The sequence below is a fragment of the Salmo salar genome, chromosome ssa10 (genome assembly GCF_905237065.1).
Source record: "Salmo salar chromosome ssa10, Ssal_v3.1, whole genome shotgun sequence".
Lineage (NCBI taxonomy): Eukaryota > Metazoa > Chordata > Actinopteri > Salmoniformes > Salmonidae > Salmo > Salmo salar.
In genome coordinates, this window is record NC_059451.1 from 78725157 (window position 1) to 78744671 (window position 19515).

General features: G+C 44.6%; 1 protein-coding gene across 4 annotated transcripts in view; it reads left to right on the forward strand.

Moving 5' to 3' along the window:
• The window catches only part of lsp1a (lymphocyte specific protein 1 a), an 80476-nt gene that overhangs the window by 46541 nt on the left and 14420 nt on the right, over positions 1-19515 (forward strand). For 2 of the 4 annotated variants that reach the window (XM_014124558.2, XM_014124559.2), the window contains 4 exons: positions 8861-8998; positions 18164-18262; positions 19169-19252; positions 19386-19497. In XM_014124558.2, coding sequence (XP_013980033.1) covers positions 8861-8998; positions 18164-18262; positions 19169-19252; positions 19386-19497 — 433 coding nt within the window. The remainder of the gene's footprint in view (positions 1-8860; positions 8999-18163; positions 18263-19168; positions 19253-19385; positions 19498-19515) is intronic. The other 2 variants (XM_014124560.2, XM_014124561.2) reach the window with 1 other exon arrangement.

Below are 19515 nucleotides of genomic sequence, written 5' to 3' on the forward strand. Positions count from 1 at the left end.
CTATAAGTACAGTTGAAGTCGGAAGTTAACATACACCTTAGCCAAATATATTTAAACTCCGTTTTTCACAACTCCTGACATTTAATCCTAATAAAAATTCCCTGTCTTAGGTCTGTTAGGATCACCACTTTATTTTAAGAATGTGAAATGTCAGAATAATCGAAGAGAGAATTATTTATTTCAGCTTTTATTTTTTTCATCACATTTCCAATGGGTCAGAAGTCTAAATACACGCAATTTGTATGTGGTAGCATTGCCGTTAAATTGTTTAACTTGGGTCAAACATTTCGGGTAGCATTCCACAAGCTTCCCACAAAACGTTGGGTGAATTTTGGCCCATTCCTCCTGACAGAGCTGGTGTAACTGAATCAGGTTTGTAGGCCTCCTTGCTTGCACACTCTTTTTCAGTTCTGCCCACAAATGTTCTATAGGATTGAGGTCAAGGCTTTGTGATGGCCACTCTATTACCTTGACTTTGTTGTCCTTAAGCCATTTTGCCACAACTTTGGAAGTATGCTTGGGGTCATTGTCCATTTGGAAGACCCATTTGCGACCAAGCTTTAACTTCCTGACTGATGTCTTGAGATGTTGCTTCAATATATCCACATCATTTTCCTGCCTCATGATGCCATCTATTTTGTGAAGTGCACCAGTCCCTCCTGCGGCAAAGCACCCCCACAACATGATGCTGCCACCCTGTGCTTCATGGTTGGGATGGTGTTCTTCGGCTTGCAAGCCTCCCCCTTTTTCCTCCAAACATAATGATCATTATGGCCAAACAGTTATATTTTTGTTTCATCAGACCAGAGGACATTTCTCCAAAAAGTACAATCTTTGTCCCCCATGTGCAGTTGCAAACCGTAGTCTGGCTTTTTTATGGCAGTTTTGGAGCAGTGGCTTCTTCCTTGCTAAGCGGCCTTTCAGGTTATGTTGATATAGGACTCGTTTTACTGTGGATATAGATACTTTTGTACCTGTTTCCTGCAGGATCTTGACAAGGTCCTTTGCTGTTGTTCTGGGATTGATTTTCACTTTTCACAATTTTTTTTCTGAGGTCTTGGCTGATTTATTTTGATTTTCCCATGATGTCAAGCACAGAGGCTCTGAGTTTGAAGGTAGGCCTTGAAATACATCCACACCTACACCTCCAATTGACTCAAATGATGTCAATTAGCCTATCAGAAGCTTCTAAAGCCATGACATCATTTTCTGGAATTTTCCAAGCTGTTTAAAGGCATTGTCAACTTAGTGTATGTAATCTTCTGACCCACTGGAATTGTAATACAGTGAATTATAAGTGAAATAATCTGTTTGCAAACAATTGTTGGAAAAATTACTTGTGTCATGCATAAAGTAGATGTACTAACCGACTTGCCAAAACTAAAGTTTGTTAAGAAGAAATTTGTTCAGTGTTTGAAAAACAAGTTTTAATTAGTCCAACCTAAGTGTATGTAAACTTCCGACTTCTACTGTATATGGGAGTAGAGTGTGTGTGTGAGTGAGTAAGTGTTAGGGGCCCTCTTACTCCTTTCCCGTGAGGGCAGTATTTCACAAGCCACTATTGCATCATCCGATTACTACCATGCCTTGTTAACTTTTTTCTAAAGACGAGACACAGTTCATTCGGACAGTATTCAGACCCCTTGACTTTTCTAATTTTGTTATGTTACAGCCTTTTTTTTTTAATCTCTCATCAATCCACACAGAATACTCCATAATGACAAAGCGAAAACAGGTTTTTAGGCATTTTTGCAAAGACATAAAACATTTAAAACAGAAATACCTTATTTACATAAGTATTCAGAACCTTTGCTATGAGATTCGAAATTGAGCTCAGGTGCATCCTGTTTCCATTGATCATCCTTGAGATGTTTCTACAACTTGACTGGAGTCCACTTGTGGTAAAATCAATTGACTGGACATGACTTGGAAATGCACCCACCTGTCTAGATAAGATCCCTCAGTTGACAGTGCATGTCAGAGCAACAATCAATCAATTAAGTTGAAAGAATTGTCCATAGAGCTCAGAGACAGGGTTGTGTCGAGGCACAGACCTGTGGAAGGGTACCAAAACAATTCTGCAGCTTTGAGGGTCTCCAGAAATCCAGTGGCCTCTATCATTCTTAAATTGAAGAAGTTTGGAACCACCAAGACTCTTCCTAGAGCTGGCCGCCCGGCCAAACTGACCAATTGGGGGAGAAGAACCTGATGGTCACTCTGACAGAGCCCCAGAGTTCCTCTGTGGAGATGGGAGAACCTTCCAGAAGGACAATCATCTCTGCAGCGCTCCACCAATCAGGCCCTTATGGTAGATTGGCCAGACAGAAGCCACTCCTCAGTAAAAGGCATGTGACAGCCTGCTTGGAGTTTGCCAAAAGGAACCTAAAGGACTCTCAGACCATGAGAAACAAGATTCTCCAGTCTGGTGAAACCAAGATTTAACCTCTATGGGACCCCTGTCAGCGAAAGCTGGGAGTGGTGGTAGGAGTCAGGTGCAGAGAGCAGAGGTAAGGAAAAAATGTATTTATTCCTTAAAATGCAAAAACAGTCGACGCCAACACAACCGACGTGAAATGCGAAGTGCCCAATTACAACGGGTCCACAGTACGCATATAAAATAATACAAGTAGATCGCCAGCACATCCAACAACAAAAACACTCTGACGAAAATAATCCCGCACAAACCTGGGCGGGCTAAACAGGCTTAAATAACCATAAATCAAGAGACACAAATAAGGAACAAGTGCAAACAATAAGACATACCAAACGAAAAGGAAAAAGGGATCAGCGGCGGCTAGTAGGCCGGCGACGACGACGCCGAACGCCGCCCGAGCAGGCAGGGGAGCCACCTTCGGTGGGATTCGTGACAGTACCCCCCTCCTGACGCGCGGCTCCCGCAGCGCGCCGCCACCGGCCTCGAGGGCAACCCGGAGGACGAGGCGCAGTGCGATCCCCATGAAGGCGGTGGAATTCCCTCAGTAGTGAGGGGTCCAAACCAAAATGTCCTTCCTAGGTACCCAGCACCTCTTCTCCGCGCCGTACTCCTCCCAGTCGACGAGGTACTGTAGCCCCCCCCGAAGTCTGGAGTCCAGAATGGCGCGTATCTTATACGCCGGGGACCCCCCAATGTCCAGCGGGGGTGGAGGGACCTCCGGCACCTCACCTTCCTGCATGGGACCAGCCACCACCAGCCTGAGGAGAGACACATGAAACGAGGGGTTAATACGGTAGTAAGATGGAAGTTGTAACCGGTAACACACCTCGTTTATCCTCCTCGGGGATTTAAACGGCCCTACACACTGCGGGCCCAGCTTCCGGCAGGGCAAGCGGAGGGGTAGGTTTCGAGCCGAGAGCCAGACTCGATCCCCTGGTGCAAACACAGGGGTCTCACTGCGGTGCTGGTCAGCGCTCTTCTTCTGCCGTCCACTCGCCTTAGTGAGTGCGTCTTGGACGGCTCTCCAAGTGTCCTTCGAGCGCTGCACCCACTCCTCCACCGCAGGAGCCTCGGTCTGGCTCTGGTGCCATGGAGCCAGGACCGGCTGGTAGCCCAACACACACTGAAACGGTGACATATTGGTCAATGAGTGACGTAGGGAGTTTTGGGCTACCTCTGTCCATGGGACGTATCTCGCCCACTCGCTGGGCCGGTCCCGGCAATACGTCCTTAGAAACCTACCCACCTCTTGGTTCACTCTCTCCCCATTACTTTCGGGGTGGAAACCCGAGGTCAGGCTGACCGAGACCCCCAACCGTTCCATGAACGCCCTCCAAACTCTGGACGTGAACTGGGGACCCCAATCAGAAACGATGTCCTCGGGCACCCCGTAGTGCCGGAAGACATGGGTAAACAGGGCCTCCGCAGTCTGCAGAGCCGTAGGGAGACCGGGCAACGGGATGAGAAGGCAGGACTTCGAAAACCAATCCACAATGACCAGGATTGTGGTGTTCCCCTGAGATACGGGAAGGTCGGTGAGGAAGTCCACTGACAAGTGTGACCACGGCCGCTGTGGAACGGGGATGGGGTGTAATTTCCCTCTAGGCAGGTGTCGAGGAGCCTTGCACTGAGCGCACACCGAGCAGGAGGAAACATAAAACCGCACGTCCTTTACCAAGATGGGCCACCAGTACTTTCCCCTCAGGTTCCGCACTGTCCTCTCGATCCCAGGGTGACCCGAAGAGGGGAGATTATGGGCCCATCGAATCAATCGATCACGGACACCAAGCGGCACGTACTGAACACCTGCCGGACACTGAGATGGTGCAGGTTCCAACCGTAACGCCCGCTCGATCTCCGCGTCCACCTCCCATACCACCGGAGCTACCAAGCACGACGCTGGGAGGATGGGAGTTGGATCGATGGCCCTCTCCTCGGTGTCATATAGGCGGGACAGTGCGTCGGCCTTCGTGTTCTGTGAACCTGGCCGATAAGAGATAGTGAACCGGAAACGGGTAAAGAACATGGCCCACCTGGCCTGACGCGGATTCATTCTCCTAGCTGCCCGGATGTACTCGAGTTTACGGTGGTCAGTCCAGATGAGGAAAGGGTGCTTAGCCCCCTCAAGCCAATGTCTCCACACTTTCAGAGCCTTGACCACAGCTAACAACTCCCGGTCCCCCACGTCATAGTTCTGCTCCGCGGCCCGAGCTTCCTAGAAAAGAAAGCGCACGGGCGGAGTTTGAGTGGCGTGCCCGAGCACTGTGATAGCACGGCCCCCACCCCAGTCTCGGACGCGTCCACCTCCACTATGAATGCCAAAGAGGGGTCCGGATGAGCCAGCACGGGAGCGTCGGTAAACAGCTACTTCAGGCGACTGAACGCTCTGTTCGCCTCTGCTGACCAGCGCAAGCGCGCCGGACCCCCTTCAGCAGTGAGGTAATGGGAGCAGCCACTTGACCAAAGTCCCGGATAAACCTCCGGTAGTAATTGGCAAACCCTAAAAACCACTGCACCTCCTTTACCGTGGCCAGAGTCGGCCAATTACGCACGGCTTTAACGCGGTCATCCTCCATCACCACACCCGAGGTGGAAATGCGATACCCCAGGAAGGAAACGGCTCGTTTGAAAAACACACATTTCTCAGCCTTAACGTATAGGTCATTCTCCAGCAGTCGCCCAAGCACCTTGCGCACCAGGGAGACATGCGCGGCGCGTGTGGCGAAATAGATCAGGATGTCATCAATATACACCACCACACCCTGCCCGTGCAGGTCCCTGAGAATCTCGTCAACAAAGGATTGAAACACGGCTGGAGCATTCTTTAACCCATATGGCATGACGAGGTACTCATAGTGGCCCGATGTGGTACTAAACGCGGTTTTCCACTCGTCTCCTCCCCGGATACGCACCAGATTGTACGCGCTCCTGAGATCCAGTTTCGTGAAAAAACGCGCTCCGTGAAATGATTCCACCGCCGTAGCGATGAGAGGTAGCGGGTAACTAAACCCTACTGTGATGGAATTTAGACCTCGATAATCAATGCACGGACGCAGACCTCCATCCTTTTTCTTCACGAAAAAGAAACTCGAGGAGACGGGTGACATGGAGGGCCGAATGTACCCCTGTCTCAGAGATTCCGTGACATATGTCTCCATAGCCATTTCCTCTTGTGACAATGGGTACACGTGACTCCTGGGAAGTGTAGCGTTTACCTGGAGGTTTATCACGCAATCCCCTCTTCGATGAGGTGGTAATCGGGTCGCCCTCTTTTTACAGAAGGCGATAGCCAAATCGGCATATTCAGAGGGAATGCGCACAGTGGAAACCTGGTCTGGACTCTCCACCGTTGTCGCACCAATGGAAAACCCCCTTACACCTGCCTGAACACTCCTCTGACCACCCTCTGAGAGCCCCCTGTTTCCACGAAATATTAGGATTGTGATTGGCCAGCCAGGGAATCCCCAGCACCACCGGAAACGCAGGCGAATCAATGAGGAAGAGACTAATCCGTTCCCCATGATCCCCCTGCGTTACCATGTCCAGTGGCACTGTGGCCTCCCTGACCAGCCCTGACCCTAATGGTCGGCTAAACTCAGGGAAAGTTACAAGTACAAACATATGACCAACAGGGAGCTCTGGGTGAGGTTGGTGCTTACTCACCTGGGGTGAACGAGGAGTGCTCCGCCTGCCATCCCGATTCCCAGAGGAGCTCCCCCAGCACCGGTCGGCAGTGTGTCCTCTCCGACCACACTGGGTACAGGAGGAGCCTCCTCCTCCGGTTCCCCTCAACGCGGCCCCCCCTAGCTCCATAGCGATGGGAGCTGGAGGGCCTGGAGGTGGAACCAACAGGGCCCGGTCTGGACGCCCGCGGGCAGCCAGCAGGTTGTCGAGACGAATGGACATGTCTATTAGTTCATCTAGTGAGAGGGTAGTGTCCAGACAGGCTAGCTCCCGGCGGACGTCCTCCCGGAGGCTACACCGATAGTGGTCCGTCAGAGCCCTGTCGTTCCACCCCGCTCCAGCAGCCAAGGTCCGGAACTCCAGAGCAAAGTCCTGTGCGCTCCCGCACAAACCTGGGCGGGCTAAACAGGCTTAAATAACCATAAATCAAGAGACACAAATAAGGAACAGGTGCAAACAATAAGACATACCAAACGAAAAGGAAAAAGGGATCAGCGGCGGCTAGTAGGCCGGCAACGACGACCGCCGAGCACCGCCCGAGCAGGCAGGGGAGCCACCTTCAGTGGGATTCGTGACAACCCCCTTCCCGTTCTCAGGATTGCTTGACAAGATAGCAAAAATCTAATAGTTTCAATTTCTCAAACAATCAACTATTTTACACCATTTGAAAGATAAACATCTCCTTAATGCAACCACGTTGTCCGATTTTAAAAAGGCTTTACGGCGAAAGCATAAAGTTAGATTATGTTAGGACAGTACATAGACAAAAAATTACACACAGCCATTTTCAATGCAAGGGCAGGCGTCACCAAAAGCAGAAAACCAGCTAAAATTATGCACTAACCTTTGACAATCTTCATCAGACGACACTCCTAGGATATTATGTTAGACAATACATGCATTTTTTGTTCTATCAAGTTCATATTTATATCCAAAAACAGCATTTTACATTGGCGCATGACGTTCAGAAAATGTATTTCCCCCAAAACCTCCGGTGAATCAGTACTACAATTTACAAAAATACTCATCATAAACGTTGATAAAATATTAAACTGTTATTCAAATAATTATAGATTGACATCTCCTGAATGCAACTGCATTGACAGATTTCAAAATAACTTTACTAGGAAAGCACACTTTGCAATAATCTGAGTAATGTGCTCAGAAGAATACACTACGCAATACAGATAGCTGCCATTTTGGAGTCATCTAAATGCATAAATAGCATTAGAAATATTTACTTACCTTTAATAATTTTCATCAGAAGGCACTTCCAGGAATCCCAGGTCCACAAGAAATGTTGTTTTGTTCGATAAAGTTCATAATTTATGTCCAAATAACTCCTTGTTTTTCGCGCGTTCAGTTCAGCTTCTCCAAATGTAGGAAGCACACGGAAAATGTGACGATGAAAAGTAAAAGAAAATCTATTTACGTTCGTTCAAACATGTCAAACGTTGTATAGCATCAATCTTTAGGGCCTTTAGAACGTGAAGATTCAGTAATATTTCAACCGGACCATTCCTGTGTCTTGAAAATGTTTTGGAACAGAGCTTCCTCTCTCGTGAACGTGTGCTAATGAAGTGATGTCCTTCCCTGGGTGACCAACTTCCCAGCCTTCTCATTCAGTCTCTGTTCATCATAGACGCCTCAAACAACTTTCTAAAGACTGTTGACATCTAGTGGAAGCCTTAGGAAGTGCAAAATGAATCCTTCGTCACTGTGTGTTCGATTGGCAATGACTTGAAAAACCTACAGGCACCAGATTTTCATTTCCTGCTTGTATTTTTCTCAGGTTTTTGCCTGCCATATGAGTTCTGTTATACTTACAGACACCATTGAAACAGTTTTAGAAACTTCAGAGTGTTTTATATCCAAATAATATTAATACTAATAATATGCATATTCTAGTTTCTGGGCCAGAGTAGTAACCTGTTCAAATTGGGTACGTTTTTCATCCGGCCGTGAAAATACTGCCCCCTAGCCCAGACAGGTTTTAACTCTTTGGCCTGAATGCCAAGCGTCACATCTGGAGGAAACCTGGCACCATCCCTATGGTGAAGCATGGTGGTGGCAGCATGATGCTCTGGGGATGTTTTTCCGCGGCAGGGACTGGGAGACTAGTCAGGATCGAGGGAAAAATGATCAGAGCAAATTACAGAGAGGTTCATGATGAAAACCTGCTCCCGAGAGCTCAGGACCTCAGACTGAGGAGAAGGTTCACCTTCCAACAGGATAACAACCCTAAGCACACAGCCAAGACAACGCAGGAGTGGCTTCGGGACAAGTCTATGAACGTCCTTGAGTGGCCCAGCCAGAGCCCGGACTTAGATTGATGAGGGGGAAAAAACGATTTAATAAATTTTAGAATAAGGCTGTAACGTAACAAAATCTGGAGAAAAAAAATACTTTCCAAATGCACTGTATGCAGTGTTTACCGTGAATGCAGTCTTCGCTAACGCGGGTACATTGCCTTGAAATTTCAATCATGCTTTAACGCTGAACTTCAGTAATACAGATTGAATCCAGCCCTATGTTTCTCATTATGTCTAACTATATTATATTGTGGTTCATTTTTACTTGCTGTGCTTTATTTTCATACTATCTAATTTCCCCCTAATCAGACTTGATAAATATCAGTGAACAAGCTTGATACATTTTTCTTTTTGATTTAGAGTTCTGTTATTTCTATGCAAATTCCATGCAATTGGAATGTAAAGTATATCACATTGTTATGTTGTGTAGTACTCCCAGGAGGCCAAGGCAGCCAAACAGGGCCTGATTGACATCCCCATGTCACCTGAGGCAGTGTCCTCCAAGAAGCACTTGTTTGAGGCTGGAGAGGCTTGGAACCAGAGCCCGTCCAAAGGCACACCATCCAAGGCAAGGAAACACCAACTAGACGTTACATACCGTACACATGAATGAATAAAGTCGAAGAAGTCCAATTTATTTCTCACCATCGCTAATGACATTATACATCCACCAACATAAATAGACCCTTATCAGTGTTCTCCTAGGATTTTTTCAGCAGCGGTGGCAAAGTTAGCGTAGGGGGCGGGGCATTGTAGTGGGTGTGGCCAATGGTGCTGTCCAACATTTCTAGAGACCCTCCTCTTGGCCGCAGACAAAATGTTGTTTTAAAACAAATTTACTGCCATTCCACACATTTTTCCATGGGGCGGAGAGAGACCTTTTTACAGTTTAAAAGCTAATTTCCTGCAATTCTATACATTTTGCAATGGCTTATGCCCTGTTCTTTTGCTATCTGAGTGACTCAAAGATTATAACAACATCAATGGTGGCCCTGACATTTTGGGAATTTTAGATTCCCCCTGACAGTCTGATTTTTATTTTGGTGATTGTTTGTTCTCAAAGATCATTTTATTTAAAAATATAATATTATCTTTTCTACATACATTTTCTACATACATTATATCTGTTGTAAGTCATTTAAGTTTACACTGAAAACGTTTAACCATCCCGAAAATGATATATACTGAACAAAAATATAAACGCAACATGCAACAATTTCAAAGATTTTACTGAGTTACAGTTCATATAAAGAAATCAGTTAATTGAAATAAATGAATTAGGCCCAAAGCTACGGATTTCACATCACTGGGAATACAGATATGCATCTGTTGGTCACATATACCTTAAAAAGAAAGGTAGGGGAGTGGATCAGAAAACCAGTCTGTATCTGGTGTAACCACCATTTGCCTCATGCAGCGCGACACATCTTCTTCGCAGAGAGTTGATCAGGCTGCTGATTGTGGACTGTCAAATGTTGTCCCACTCCTCTTCAATGGCTGTTGCTGGATATCAGTGGGAACTGGAACTTGCTGTCATACACGTTGATCCAGAGCATCCCAAACAAGCTCAATGGGTGACATGTTTGGTGAGTATGCAGGACGTGGAAGAACTGGGACATTTACAGCTTCCAGGAATTGTGTACAGCTCCTTGCAACATGGGGCTGTGCATTATCATGCTGAAACATGAGGTGATGACCGCAGATGCATGGCACGACAATGGGCCTCAGGATTTCGTCACAATATCTCGCACAATATTTGTGCGTTCAAATTGCCATCGATAAAATGCAATTGTGTTTGTTGATATGCCACACCTGTCAGGTGGATGGATTATCTTGGCAAAGGATACATTCTCACTAACAGGATGTAAACTAATTTGTGCTCAAAATTTGAGAGAAGTAAGCTTTTTGTGCTCATGGAACATTTTTGGGATTTTCATTTCAGCTCATGAAACACTTTACATATTGTGTCGACAGACATGGAGCTTCTAGCTCCTAAGCAACTTTGCAGTATTTTATTTATTTGTGTGTTATTTCTTACATTATCAAACCAAATTTTATTAGTCACATGCGGCGAATACAACAGTGAAATGCTTACTTACGAGCCCCTAACCAACAATGCAGTTTAACCTCTCTAGGGGAGGTGGGACGAAATCGTCCCACACTATTCAACAGCCAGTGACAAATCAGAGCGCCAAATTTAAAACCACAAAATGTCATAATTCAAAGTTCTCAAACATACGACTATTTTACACCATTTTATAGATACACTTCTCCTGAATCAAACCACGTTGTCCGATTTCCAAAAGGCTTTACAGCGAAAGCAAAACATTAGATTATGTCAGGAGAGTACATAGACACAAAAAAAACTGCCATTTCCAAGCAACTAGCATGTATCACAAATACCCAAAACACAGCTAAATGCAGCACTAACCTTTGATGATCTTCATCAGATGACACTCCTAGGACATTATGTTATACAATACATGCATGTTTTGTTCAATCAAGTTCATATTTATATCAAAAACCAGCTTTTTACATTAGCATGTGATGTTCAGAACTAGCATACCCACAAAACTTCCGGTGAATTTACTAAATTACTCACGATAAATGTTGACAGAATACATAACAATTATTTTAAGAATTATAGATACAGAACTCCTTTATGCAATCGCTATGTCCGATTTTAAAATAGCTTTTCGGAGAAAGCACATTTTGCAATATTCTGAGTACATAGCTCGGCCATCACGGCTAGCTAATTTGACACCCACCAAGTTTGGGACAACCTAAACTCAGAATTACTATTAGAAAAATTGGATTACCTTTGCTGTTCTTCGTCAGAATGCACTCCCAGGACTTCTACTTCAACAACAAATGTTGTTTTGGTTCCAAATAATCCATAGTTATATCCAAATACCGCCGTTTTGTTCGTGCATTCAGGTCACTATCTGAAGGGTGACGCGCGAGCGCATTTCGTGACAAAAAAATTCAAAATATTCCATTACCGTACTTAGAAGCATGTCAAATGCTGTTTAAAATCAATTTTTATGCTACTTTTCTCGTAAATAGCGATAATATTCCAACCAGGCAACGTTGTATTCATTCAGAGAGAGAAAAAAAAACATGGAGAAGTCTCACTGTCCCCAGGCTGACCACTCACAAACAGAGCTGTTATACTTTGACCAGAGACAGCAGACACCCCATTCCACTTTCTGGCGGCTTTAGAGAGCCAATGGGAGCCTTAGAAAGTGTCACGTTACAGCACAGATGCTGTATTTTTGATAGAGATGCAACAGAAGGACAACAAATTGTCAGACAGGGCACTTCCTGTATGGAATCTTCTCACATTTTGGCCTTCCATATGAGTTCTGTTATACTCACAGACACCATTCAAACAGTTTTAGAAACTTTAGAGTGTTTTCTATGCAAATCTACTAATTATATGCATATTCTTCGTTTCTGGGCAGGAGTAGTAACCAGATTAAATCGGGTACATTTTTTATCCGGCCGTGAAAATACTGCATATAATAATAGCCCAGACAGGTTAAAAAAATATGGATAAGAATAAGAAATATAAGTAACAAGTAATTAAAGAGCATCAGTAAAATAACAATAGCGAGACAGGGGGGTACCGGTACAGAGTCAATGTGCAGGGGCACCGGTTAATTGAGGTAAAATGTACATGTAGGTAGAGTTATTAAAGTGACTATGCATAGATGGTAACAACAGAGAGTAGCAGCGGTGTAAAAGGGGGGGGGGGGGGCAATGCAAATAGTCTGGGTAGCCATTTGATTAGATGTTCAGGAGTCTTATGGCTTGGGGGTAGAAGCCTCTTGGAACTAGACTTGCCGCTCCGGTACCGCTTGCCATGCGGTAGCAGAGAGAACAGTCTATGACTAGGTTGGCTGGAGTCTTTGACAATTTTTAGGGCCTTCCTCTGACACCACCTGTTATAGAGGCCCTGGATGGCAGGAAGCTTGGCCCCAGTCATGTACTGGGCCATTAGCACTACCCTTTGTAGTTTTGTCACGCCCTCTTCACGACCGTCTTGGTGTGCTTGGACCATGTTAGTTTGTTGGTGATGTGGACACCAAGGAACTTGTAGCTCTCAACCTGCTCCACTGCAGCCCCGTCAATGAGAATGGGGGCGTGCTCAGTCCTCTTTTTCTGTAGTTCACATTCATCTCCTTTGTCTTGATCACGTTGAGGGAGAGGTTGTTGTCCTGGCACCACACGGCCAGGCCTCTGACATCCTCCCTATAGGCTCGTCGTTGTCGGTGATCAGGCCTACCACTGTTGTGTCATCGGCAAGCTTAATGATGGTGTTGGAGACATGCCTGGCCGTGCAGTCATGAGTGAACAGGGAGTACAGGAGGGGACTGAGCACGCACCCCTGAGGGGCCCCTGTGTTGAGGATCAGCATGGCGGATGTGTTGTTACCTACCCTTACCACCTGGGGGCGGCCCTTCAGGAAGTCCAGGATCCAGTTGCAGAGGGAGGTGTTTAGTCCCAGGATCCTTAGCTTATTGATGAGCTTTGAGGGCACTATGGTGTTGAACAATGAATTGCATTCTCACATAGGTGTTCCTTTTGTCCAGGTGGGAAATGGAAGTGTGGAGTGCAATAGAGATTACCATAATTTCCGGACTATTAACCCCTGTGCGGCCCGTATGTTGGACGGACATCCAGCGAACAATCATATCGCTATTAGCATAACAAAATGTAATATATATATTTTTTTCTATTTTTTTTTCAAATTATATCGTTTTATAGATACACCTCTCCTGAATCGAACCACGTTGTCCGATTTCAAAAAAGCTTTACAGCAAAAGCAAAACATTAGATTATGTTAGAGGAGTATATCGTAAAAGTAGCCACATAGCCATTTTCCGACCAACCACATGCATCACAAATAACCAAAAAACAGCTAAATGCAGCACTAACCTTTTACAAACTTCATCAGGTGACACTCCTAGGACATCATGTTACACAATACATGCATTCTTTTGTTCGATAAAGTTCATATTTATATATAAAAACAGCATTTTACATTGGCGCGTAACGTTGACTAACTATTTTCCCTCAAATGCATCCGGTGAAACAGTGCTACAATTTACTAAATTACTATTCGAAAACATTTTTAAAATGTAATATTGTCATCCTAAGATTTATAGATGAATATCTCTTGAAAGCACCTGTAATGCCAGATTTAAAAATAACTTTACTGGGTAATCACACTTTGCGATAAAAGGGGATGCGATACTCAGAACAATAGGCTAGCAATAGCAATAGGCTAGCCATCTTGGAACAATCGCATATCACATCTAGTCTTGTATACTATTGTCAATAATCCCTTACCTTTGATTATCTTCATCCTTAGGCACTTCCAGGAATCCCAGGTCCACAACAAATGTATTTTTGTTCGAAAAAGTGAATCCTTTACGTCCCAATAGCTTGTTCTTGTTAGCGCGTTCTGAAGGCTTCACCAAAAGTTACGACGTGCGCGGGGCTACTCTTTCAACAAAATGCATTTTTTTCTTATTTAGGTTCGTTCAAACATGTGAAACGTTGTATAACATAAATCTGTAGGGCCTTTTTCAACGAGAGCTCCAATAAGATTCGAGGGGGACGATTGCATTGTGTTTCAAAACGTTTCGAAAGGGGAGGGTAACCAGGGGCGCCGGCGTCATAATGGTGATGGTCCTCTCCGTGTGACCACGTTCCACAGCGTGTCATTCTGTCAGTTTTCACAGTAGGAGACTCAAATCACTTTGTAAAGACTGGGGACATCTAGTGGAAGCAATAGGAAGTGCTCAATGAACCATAGCTCACGGTGTGATTAATAGGCAACGTGATGAAGTTGAGTTCGCAATTCAGAATTCCACTTCCTGTTTCGATCTGTCTCGGGGTTTTGACTGCCATATGAGTTCTGTTATACTCACAGACACCATTCAAACAGTTTTAGAAACTTTAGGGTGTTTTCTATCCACAAGTATTAATTATATGCATATCCTAGCTTCTGAGTTTGAGTAGTAGGCCGTTTAAAATGGGCACGAATTCTTTTCAAAATGCGCTGTGGTGCCCCCTATCCTAGGCGACCATCAAGAGGTTAAGCGCACCTGAATATAAGCCACACCCACTGAATTTAAAAAACATCATCATTTTGAACACAAAGCTGTAGGTCTATAAGCCGCAGGTGCCTACCAGTACATTGACACAAATGAACTTTACACAGGCTTTAACGAAACACGGCTTGTAACAAAAATAAATAGGCTTTAACGAAACACGGCTTGTAACAAAAATAAATAGGCTTTAACGAAACATGGCTTGTAACAAAAAATAAAAAATTAGCAGTAAACAGTAGCCTACCAAGAAAGTCATTGGTCACTATCTTCCTCCTCCTGTGCACTGAAACCATCTCCTTCGGTGTCGGAGTTGAATAGCCTCAGAATTGCTTCATCCGATATTGGATCGTTTTCATTGTCGCTCTCGTCACTTTCATCCGGAGGCAAGCCCTCTTCAACACGTAGCAGTCCAGCCTTTCGAAACCCGTTGATGATAGTGGATTTTTTGACAATGCTCCACGCTGTCAGGACCCACTGGCAGACTTGACCATAATTTGCTCTTCGCATGCGGCCCGTTTTAGTGAAGTTCTCCCCACTTGTCATCCAAGCCTCCCGCTGAACACGGAGCGCCACCTTAAATGCACGATTTACGCTGATGTCGAGTGGCTGCAAATACTTTGTTGTGCCCCCAGGAATCAGGGTGACAAAATGACTACCGTAATCAGAATGATGGGAAGTTTGAGAGCGCTCGATTTAATCTAAACAGTAAACAAAAAAGTTGTTTGACCGTAACCCGTTCGGCAATTTCATTGGTCTAATGAAAGCTTCATGCCGCCAAAAAACTGAGCACGTCACAGAATGTGTTTTTTTTGAGAAAACAAAATTGAAAGCGGGAAAAATCCATATATTAGCCGCGTCATTGTTCAAGCCGCAAGGTTCAAAGCCTGGGAAAATAGTTGCGGCTTATAGTCCGGAGTTTCCGTTACATCATCTGTGGATCTGTTGGGGTGGTATGCAATTGGAGTGGGTCTAGGGTTTCTGGGATAATGGTGTTGATGTGAGGCCATAACCAGCCTTTCAAAGCACTTCATGGCTACAGACGCTAGTGCTATGGGTTGGTAGTCATTTAGGCAGGTTACCTTAGTGTTCTTGGGCACAGGCATTATGGTGGTCTGCTTAAAACATGTTGATATTACAGACTCAGACAGGGAGAGGTTGAAAATGTCAGTGAAGACACTTGCCAGTTGGTCAGTGCATGCTCGCAGTATACGTCCTGGTAATCCATCTGGCCCCACGGCCTTGTGAATGTTGACCTGTTTAAAAGTCTTACTCACATCGGCTGCGGAGAGCGTGATCACACAGTCTTCCGGAACAGCTGGTGCTCTCATGCATGTTTCAGTGTTATTTGCCTCAAAGAGAACATAGAAGTAGTTTAGCTCGTCTGGTAGACTTGTGTCACTGGGCAGCTCTCTGCAGTGCTTCCCTTTGTAGTCTGTAATGGTTTGCAAGCCCTGCCACATCTGACAAGCGTCGGGGGTGCTTTGCTTTATTTCCCTCATTAAAATGCAAATCAATTTATAACATTTTGACATGTGTTTTTCTGGATTTTTTTGTTGTTATTCTGTCTCTCACTGTTCAAATAAACCTACCATTAAAATTATAGACTGATCATTTCTTTGTCAGTAGGCAAACGTACAAAATCAGCAGGGGATCAAATACTTTTTTCCCTCACTGTAAGTGTTAAACAAATCAAACATTGTTTATATTTGAGATTCTTCAAAGTAGCCACCCTTTGCCTTGATGACAGCTTTGCACAGACTTGGCATTCTCTCAACCAGCTTCACCTGGAATGCTTTTCCAACAGTCTTGAAGGAGTTCCCACATATGCTGAGAACTTGTTGGCTGCTTTTCTTTCACTCTGCGGTCCAACTTATCTGATTGTGGAGGCCAGGTCATCTGATGCAGCGCTCCATCACTCTCCTTCTTAGTCAAATAGCCTTGACACAGCCTGGAGGAGTGTTGGGTCATTGTCCTTTTGAAAAACATATTATAGTTCCACTAAGCGCAAACCAGATGGGATGGCGTATCACTGCAGAATGCTGTGGTAGACATGCTGGTTAAGTGTGCCTTGAATTCTAAATAAATCACTGACACCAGCAAAGCACCCCCACACAATCACACCTCCTCCTCCATGCTTCACGATGGAACCACACATGCGGAGATCATCCGTTCACCTACTCTTCATCTCACAAAGACACAGTGGTTGGAACCAAAAATCTAATCTCAAGACTCATCAGACCAAAATACAGATTTCCACCTCTCTAATGTCGATTTCTCGTGTTTCTTGGCCCAAGTAAATCTCTTCTTATTATTGGTGTCCTTTAGTAGTGTTTCTTTTGCAGCAATTATACCATGAAGGCCTGATTCACGCAGTCTACTTCCTTTCCTGTGGCGGTCCTCATGAGAGCCAGTTTCATGATGGTTTTGTGACTGCACTTGAAGAAACGTTCAAAGTTCTTGAAATGTTCTGGATTGACTGACCTTCATCTTTTAAAGTAATGATAGACTGTCGTTTCTCTTTGCTTATTTGAGCTGTTCTTGCCATAATATGGACTTGGTATTTTACCAAATAGGGCTATCTTCTGTTTACCACACCTACCTTGTCACAACACAGCTGATCAGCTCAAATACATTAAGAAGGAAAGAAATTCCCCAAATTAACTTTTAACAAGGCACACCTGTTAATTGAAATGCATTCCAGGTGACTTCCTCACGAAGCTGGATGAGAGAATGCCAAGAGTGTGCAAAGCTGTCATCAAGGCAAACTTTGAAGAATCTCAAATATAAAATATATTTTGATTTGTTTAACACTTTTTTGGTTACCACATGATTCCATATGTGTTATTTCATACTTGTGATGTCTTCACTATTTTTCTACAATGTAGAAAATAGTAAAAATAAAGAAAACCCCTGGAATAAGTAGGTGTGTCCAAACTTTTGGCTGGTACTGTATAGATATAAAGTGGAGTGGCAGCAACAATTTAGCAGCAGTGATTATGGATACAAAACATGCTCTTTACATACAGTAGCTGCCTTGAGTTATACTGCAGACTAGAGACACAGACATACCTAGCTAGAGCTTTCAAAATACATTTACACACTGTGCAGATGTCTAAATATATCAGTCCTAATGCTCCTCTCCATGCTATTGTATGGGTGTGATCTCACACCTCAGTTTATAGTCCTCCCACCCCAGGCCATAGCCCCTGACTCTCCCTGATGTGTTTAATTACTGCATCTCATTCGTCGTGTGCAGGCCAAGGTTCTTTGAGGTATCCGGAAAAGGCAGGGCAACTTGACCCGGGGCGAGTGGAATAACAAACACCCTGTGAGCCACGGCGGTAGAGATCAGAGGCGCTTAAGGCTGTTGTTTATTTTTACTCTCTACCACAAATGTGTGGTTTCCCCCAGCCCCTCTCTCCTGTACCTCAGATGTATTCAATAGTATGTAGCTGTAGCTGTTAACCTGCCCACCCAAAACCAAATCTATTGTGTGTGCTGGACAGCTACATTTATATGTAAGTCTGTCACAAGACACTATCGAATGCATAATGAATGAAAGTGTCTTGTTGAATGCCTGAGTTGACATCTGTCTGTGTGTGTGTCAGCAGAATGCTGAGGGTCTGAAGGTGGGTGTGGCAGACCTGATCACCCAGTGGGTGAAGGGGAACCCAGATGGCACAAGCAGGAACTCGCCCCCAAGACCAGCTGTAAGTTTATCTCAGAACAGAGCCATGTACAGTATATATGGGTATACATTTACTGTATATGGCTCTGCATTTCACCAGTCTCCACCTGAGTAATCTTGGTTAACCCAGAACTAAAGTATTGCATTGCTAATTGGTCAGCTTCTTGATTAAGTTCTGGTTCTCCAACCTCTCTCTCTGCAAGTTACGGACAAGTTTATGGGCCAAATGTACTCTCCATTCCTGAAAAATCGAAAGATGCCAACACCTGCGAAATCATGATTTGTCTAAATAACCTGTGACGAAAAACCCAAGCACCGGAACTAATGCTCCTCATTAGCTATCAGTGCCCATAGTATAAAGAGATCTATAGTACCATTTATGTTTATGTATTCTGCTCACAAGAGATTACCTGTGGAATATACACTACCACAAACGGCTTCCCTGTCACTATTCTCTAGCACTGGCATTCCCTTTACATAGGTGGCTTAAGGTTGAACAATGTTGTGCGATGACACACGGGGTGTCTCATCCCTTTTACAGAGACTGAATCCTTTTCATCAAAATACAGCATGAGTGAAACATTTGTGTATCTACTTCCTTTACTTTCCTTCCTCAGTCTTCTTATTTCAACTCTCTTCATGTCCTCCCTTCTCAAGGTAACTGCTCTTTTCGCTTTCATTCCCTATCCTCTCAGTTTCCTTCTGAACTGTTCTACACGTAAGTGTTTGCAGTACAGCTGTGTACAGGCATGTGGAGAATCAGAGAAGTGTGTGTGTGCAGTGAGCTTTATCCAAGGCTGCCCCCTTCTGGGGTGTAATTCTATTGTGGCGGTTCAGAACCAAAGCCAAGAGGATTGCTTGTCTTGCATGGCTCACAAAAGCATTTGATATACAGCTGAGTTTCTGTTTGGTGCTGTTCATTCCCCAGGATGTAAAAGCTGGTGACGTGATGCAGAAAAAGAACATGTGGGAGATCATTGGAGAAACATCCCCTGGGAGATTAGGGGCAAAGGTGAGCACGCTCACTCGCACGCAGACATACACACATTGATACACACATACAGTATTTGAATATTCTGTGACAAACTCAGTGTATTTACTGTGGCAAATGATCTCTGTTCTAAATCAGTCCCTGTGCTTTTTAGGGCAATCCATCTGGTAAAAGGTACAAATTTGTGATGACAGCTCATGGCAAATATGTGAAGATTCCTGTTGATGATGATGAATATATGGATGAATACACCAATGGAAAAGCAGGTGAGATGACTGGGTCTA